This window comes from Pelodiscus sinensis, unplaced genomic scaffold (assembly GCF_049634645.1).
Source record: "Pelodiscus sinensis isolate JC-2024 unplaced genomic scaffold, ASM4963464v1 ctg214, whole genome shotgun sequence".
Classification (NCBI taxonomy): Eukaryota; Metazoa; Chordata; order Testudines; family Trionychidae; genus Pelodiscus; species Pelodiscus sinensis.
Genome location: NW_027466016.1, coordinates 69,860 through 75,934, shown reverse-complemented (window position 1 = coordinate 75,934; position 6,075 = coordinate 69,860). Strand labels below are relative to the sequence as shown.

Below are 6,075 nucleotides of genomic sequence, written 5' to 3'. Positions count from 1 at the left end.
CCGGCCCCGCCCCCCCGTGCGAACCCAGCATCCCGGCCCCGCCCCCCCGTAGAACCCAGGAGTCCAGCCCCGCCCCCCCGTGAGAACCCAGCATCCCGGCCCCGCCCCCCGTAGAACCCAGGAGCCCGGCCCCGCCCCCCCGTGAGAACCCAGCATCCCGGCCCCGCCCCCCGTAGAACCCAGGAGCCCGGCCCCGCCCCCCCCGTAGAACCCAGGAGTCCGGCCCCGCCCCCCGTAGAACCCAGGAGCCCGGCCCCGCCCCCCCGTGAGAACCCAGGAGTCCGGCCCCGCCCCCCCCCGTGTGAACCCAGCATCCCGGCCCCGCCCCCCGTGAGAACCCACGAGTCCAGCCCCGCCCCCCCCTTGGGAACCCAGCGTCCTGGCCCCACCCCCCCATAGAACCCACAAGTCCGGCCCCGCCCCCCCGTAGAACCCAGCATCCCGGCCCCGCCCCCCCGTGAGAACCCAGGAGCCCGGCCCCACCCCCCGTGAGAACCCAGCATCCCGGCCCCGCCCCCCCGTGAGAACCCACGAGTCCAGCCCCGCCCCCCCCTTGGGAACCCAGCGTCCTGGCCCCACCCCCCATAGAACCCACGAGTCCGGCCCCGCCCCCCCGTAGAACCCAGCATCCCGGCCCCGCCCCCCCGTGAGAACCCAGGAGCCCGGCCCCACCCCCCGTGAGAACCCAGCATCCCGGCCCCGCCCCCCCGTGAGAACCCACGAGTCCAGCCCCGCCCCCCCCTTGGGAACCCAGCGTCCTGGCCCCACCCCCCCATAGAACCCACAAGTCCGGCCCCGCCCCCCCGTAGAACCCAGCATCCCGGCCCCGCCCCCCCGTGAGAAGGCAGGAGTCCAGCCCCGCCCCCCTCGTACAGAACCCAGGATCTAGCCCCTCCCATGAGACCCCTGGATCTAGCCCCGCCCCTCCCTGCATAGAGCCCAGTGGCCCGGCGGTGGGAGCGCGGTTCCCCCTGGAGTCGGGCTCTGTCCAGGGGGAGCAGGCGGGCAGCACCCCGGGGCCCAGGTTGGGCAGAGGGGGTCGGGGCCGAGGCGCTGGGGCCCCCTGCAGTGTTCGGTCTCCCAGGGGGGCAAGACGCAACACAGGGGGGGCTGCGATTCCCACGGTCCTGCCCTGCCCTAACCCCCTGGGCCTGCCTCAGTTTCCCTGGGCCCTGCCCTGGTGCCCGGCTGCAGATCATGGTGGGTGTGGCTCTCACGGGGGTGGGGGAGGTAGCCTGCCTCATCTCAGCAGGGACCCAACTGCTCCGGCTGCCCCACAACCTGAGCCTGCAGGGGCGTGACCAGGGGACACCTCCCCCCCCAGGAGACAAAGGAGAGGGTGGGAGCTGCCTGCAAGTGGGGACCAGGGCTGGGGGTGGGAGTCACTCTCGGCCGGCGGGGGGGGCAGGGCGCTGGCTCCGGGGCCCCCTCGCCCCAGGATGGATGGTGCCGGCTGCTCCTGCTGCCTGTAACAAGTCTGGGCTACGCTGTGTCCCTGGGACCCAATAACCCTCCCGTTTACCTCTGGCTGTGCTGGGGGGGGGGCAGTGGAGCCCCCCACACACACTCCAGGGCAGGAGGGTACCCCAGTGGCTGCAGGTATTTCCTGTCTGGTGGAGCAGCCTGGAGGCAGCTCTTGGTCTGCATGGCCCCAGCACTGTCACCCCCTTGGCTGGCCCCGAGCCCGGCTCTCACCTTCCTCCAGAACCTTACTGGGGGGCACCCCCGAGCCAGCTCTTTGGCCCCAAGCCCCCCCCCCCCCGTCCCAGTGAGAACCCTGAAGTCCGGGCCCAGCCCCCTCGCATCCCCGCCCCACAGAACACAGCTTGGACACTTCTTTTCTTTTCTTTCTTTTTATTAAAAAAAGTTTTAAACAATCTAAAAACTGGTCATAAGGCCCCCCCCGGAAGGAATCACCCTACGCTCCACCAGCCGGCCCCCACTCTAGGGGGCACCCATCACCCCCCAGGCGACAGCCTCCTGCCCCATTTCCCACCCAGCCAGCCCCCCTCTACTTGCTAGTGGCTACATCTGCCCTTGGCTACGTGGAGGTTGCTAATCACCCCATTACATACTCCAACGCCTACGCCCACTACAGCCCCCCCCAAACTCCGACCCACACCTGGGCTGCCCAGCCCCTCTGCACACCCCGGGCAAAACCGGGGACATCACGATTCCATTTCCGGTCTTTGGTCACTGGGATCCCTCCCCTCCCCTGGAACCCCTGCTCTAACCATTAGGCCCTATTGTGCATCCCTCCAGCCAGGGAAAGAACCCAGGGCTGTGTCTAGACTACATACCTGTCATCAGAGGCATGTAGATTAGACACATAGGCAAAGGCAAATGAAGCCGCGATTTAAATGATCGCGGCTTCATTTACATTTATATGGCTGATCAGCTGTTTGTCCGCTCAGCGCGCTAGTCTGGATGCTCCCCTGCCGGCATCAAAGCCCTTTGTCGGCAGCCCCTCTCACAGCCAGGAAACAACGCAGGGGCAGGGTGCCCTGTGAGCGGGGCCCAGGCGGCCACCCACAAGAGCCTGGCAGAGCACCCCCAGCTGGTGGTGCACAGGTACACATGCCTTGGTGCACAGAGCAAAAGTTATTTCACACATGGACAGAAGAGGTCAGAGGGAACGTTGCCCAGGCATCCTGGCCCCCAGCCCCCCCCCACTCTAACCACTAGCCCCCACTCCCCTCCCAGAGGGAACCCAGGAGTCCTGGCTTCCAGCCCCTTCTCTAACCACTAGCCCTCACTCCCCTTGCAGAGCCCGGAGGGAACCCCGGTGTCCCGGCTCCCAGCCCCCTTCTCTAACCACTAGCCCTCACTCCCATCCCAGAGGCCAGGGGGAATCCAGGCCTCCTGGCTCCCAGCCCCTGCTCTAAGCACTAGCCCCCGCTCCCTTCCCTGAGGGCACCCAGGAGACCTAGTTCCCAGCCCCCTGCTCTAACCAATAGACCCCACTCCCTCCCAGAGGGCACCCGGGAGACCTAGCTCCCAGCCCCCTGCTCTAACCACTAGCCCCCGCTCCCTTCCCCGAGGGCCCCCAGGTGTCCGCTGCTCCCCGCCCCCCCGGCGGCGGCCTAGGGCAGCAGGACGTTGATCTCGGAGACGCTGGCCTCCAGCACGTTCTCGGCGGTGGTCTTGCCGTGCTGCTCCTTGAGGTGGCGGCGGATGGCGGGCTTGTGGGCGAAGCGCACGTCGCAGTAGGAGCAGCGGTAGGGGCGCTGCCCGCTGTGCAGGTTCATGTGGTCGTGCAGGGTGGACTTCTGGGTGAAGCTCTTGCCGCAGACGGCGCAGGAGTGGGACTTCACGCCCCGGTGCACGTTCATGTGCCGGTTGAGGTTGCTGCTGTGGTTGAACTGCTTGCCGCAGCGGGGGCACATGAAGATGAAGTGCTGGGCCCGCATGTGGAACACCAGCTTCTCCACCCCCTGGAAGGCCTCCTGGCACTTGGCGCAGCGCACCGGGCGCAGCGGCGGGGGGCCCGGTGCCCGCCCCCCCTCCTCCCCGTACCCGCCGCCCGGGAAGAGCAGCAAGCCCTCGCTCTCCGCGTCCTCCGCCAGGCTGTAGCAGGCCTTCACCACGCCCTGCGGGGCCGGCTCCGGCGCCACCGCCTCCGGCACCGGCCCCTCCGCCACCGTGGAGTTCACCTGGGCCTCCTCCGGCTCCGGCGCCTTGGCCCAGCTGGGCGGCGGGCTCCCCTCCTTGGCCCAGCCCCCCCCCTGCTGCTGCTGCTGCTGCTTCTTCTGCCGCTGGGCCACCTCCAGCGCCGACTCCACCTTGACGATGCAGATGTCGGAGACGGCGTCCTCGTCCCCATAGGCCTCCTCCTCCTCCTCCTCCTCGTCCTTCAGCTCCAGCTCCTCCAGCTCCAGCTTGAGGGGCCGGGGTGGGAGGCGCTTGCGGGCCCACTCCGGCGCCCGGGCCAGCAGCGGCGGGGGGCGGCGGGGCGGGGCAGAGCCCCCCTTGGCCGGGGTGTCCTCCTTGAGGCCGATCTGGGGCTCGATGAACTGGGAGAGGGCGTTGCGGCACTTCTCCACCACGTGCTCCATCTGCAGGTAGCTGGCGGCCGTCAGGTAGTTGACGATGTCGCGGACGGCGAACTCCAGGGCGCCGGTGTAGCAGGAGAGCAGCAGGTCGGCCACGATGCGGGCGCTGTGCATGAGGGAGACCTGCAGCTCGGAGGAGGGGTTCAGCAGGAACTGGTCGCGCAGGAAGGGGGAGCAGGCCGCCAGGATCACCTTGTGGCCCCGGAATTTGAGGCTCTCGGCCACGATGGTGACGTCGCAGAAGCGCTCCTCCGAGCGCAGCTGGTTCATGTTGCGCAGCGTGGCCGCCTCGTGGCCCGGCAGCTGGAAGCGCAGCAGCTCCACGCCCGACGCCATGGCGGGGGGGGGCGAGGGGGGGGCTGCGGGCAGGCAGAGACAGCAAGGTGAGCTGAGACCGGAGGCTCCCCCCTTCGCCTGCGCACCCCGCCCCAGCCCAGCAGGGTCCGGCGCGCCCTCCCTGCGGGCCCTGCGCCTGTGCGCCCCGACTGCCTCCTGTACCCCTCCCCTGCACCCCCAAGGCACCCAACCCCCACTACTTCCCGCCCCATTGCACCAATCCCCTCCCCCTTTTAGCCTTCCCATTGCACCCCGTCCCCTCCCACATTGCACCCCATTCCCGCCCCCATGTCACCCCTCCCCACTGCACTCCCTCCCCTCTCCACTGCACCCCTCCCCCATTGCACCCCTCCCCCATTGCAATCCATCCCCTCCCCCTTTGCACCCTATCCCCTCCCCCTTTGCACCCCTCCCCCATAGCAACCCATCCCCTCCCCCTTTGCACCCCATCTCTTCCCTCATTGCACCCCTCCCCCATAGCAACCCATCCCCTCCCCCTTTGCACCCCATCTCTCCCCTCATTGCACCCCTCCACTCATTGCACCCCTCCCCTCATTGCACCCCTCCCCCATAGCAATCCATCCCCTCCCCCTTTGCACCCCATCCCTCCCCTCATTGCACCCCTCCCCCATAGCACCCCACCCCCTTTCCCATTGCACCCCTCCCCCATAGCACCCCATCCCCTCCCCCTTTGCACCCCATCCCTCCCCTCATTGCACCCCTCCCCCATTACACCCCACCCCCTTTCCCATTGCACCCCTCCCCCATAGCAACCCATCCCCTCCCCCTTTGCACCCCATCCCTCCCCTCATTGCACCCCTCCCCATAGCAATCCATCCCCTCCCACATTGCACCCCTCCCCCACTGTACCCCATCCCCTTCCCCATTGCACTCCTTCCCCTCTCCATTGCACCCCTCCCCTCATTGCACCCCTCCCCCATAGCAATCCATCCCCTCCCACATTGCACCCCTCCCCCACTGTACCCCATCCCCTTCCCCATTGCACTCCTTCCCCTCTCCATTGCACCCCTCCCCTCATTGCACCCCTCCCCCATAGCAACCCATCCCCTCCCCCTTTGCACCCCATCCCTCCCCTCATTGCACCCCTCCCCCATAGCAATCCATCCCCTCCCCCTTTGCACCCCATCCCCTTTCCCATTGCACCCCTCCCCCTTTGCACCCCATCCCTCCCCTCATTGCACCCCACCCCCTTTCCCATTGCACCCCTCCCCCTTTGCACCCCATCCCCTCCCCTCCCCCTTTGCACCCCCCGCACCTGGAGCGCCCGGTCCCGCCCCTCGCGCCGCTTCGGGGCTTTCGCTGTTGTGCGACCCCGGAGCCAACCCCGGGGCGAGGGGATTAAAGGGGCGGGGCCGGCGCGCGGGTTTTTTGTCCGCCGAAGGGAAAGTCACCGGCGCGGGGAGGGGGGAGGACAATGGGAGGCGGGACCTGGCCGCCCCGGTGCATTGTGGGATATGGGAGGCGGGACTGGCCGCCCCGCTGCATTCTGGGACACTGGGAGGGTGCGCGGGGGGGGGGGTTGGCAGCCCCGGTGCATTGTGGGAGGGGGTACATGGGGGAACTGGCTGCCCCGGTGCATTGTGGGATGGGGTGCGGGGGGGGGGTGGAGTGGGAGCCGCGGTGCATTGTGGGATGGGGTACAGTGGGGGGGACCCAGCGCGGTGCA

The 6,075-nt window shown here is 68.5% G+C and overlaps 1 protein-coding gene across 1 annotated transcript; it reads right to left on the bottom strand.

Annotated features, from left to right (window-relative positions):
• Positions 1-1,896: 1,896 nt before the first annotated feature.
• ZBTB12 (zinc finger and BTB domain containing 12) lies at positions 1,897-5,856 on the bottom strand. The gene is made up of 2 exons (XM_075918262.1): positions 5,665-5,856; positions 1,897-4,411 (listed from the first exon to the last, which is right to left on the bottom strand). Exon 2 carries the CDS (start codon positions 4,386-4,388, stop codon positions 3,084-3,086), a length of 1,305 nt encoding a protein of 434 aa, XP_075774377.1. The 5' UTR covers positions 4,389-4,411; positions 5,665-5,856; the 3' UTR covers positions 1,897-3,083.
• Between the last annotated feature and the right edge of the window lie 219 nt (positions 5,857-6,075).

Bases quoted from the DNA above. Each gene is read 5' to 3' on its own strand.
- ZBTB12 (XM_075918262.1), bottom strand. From the start codon at position 4,388: ATGGCGTCGGGCGTGGAGCTGCTGCGCTTCCAGCTGCCGGGCCACGAG.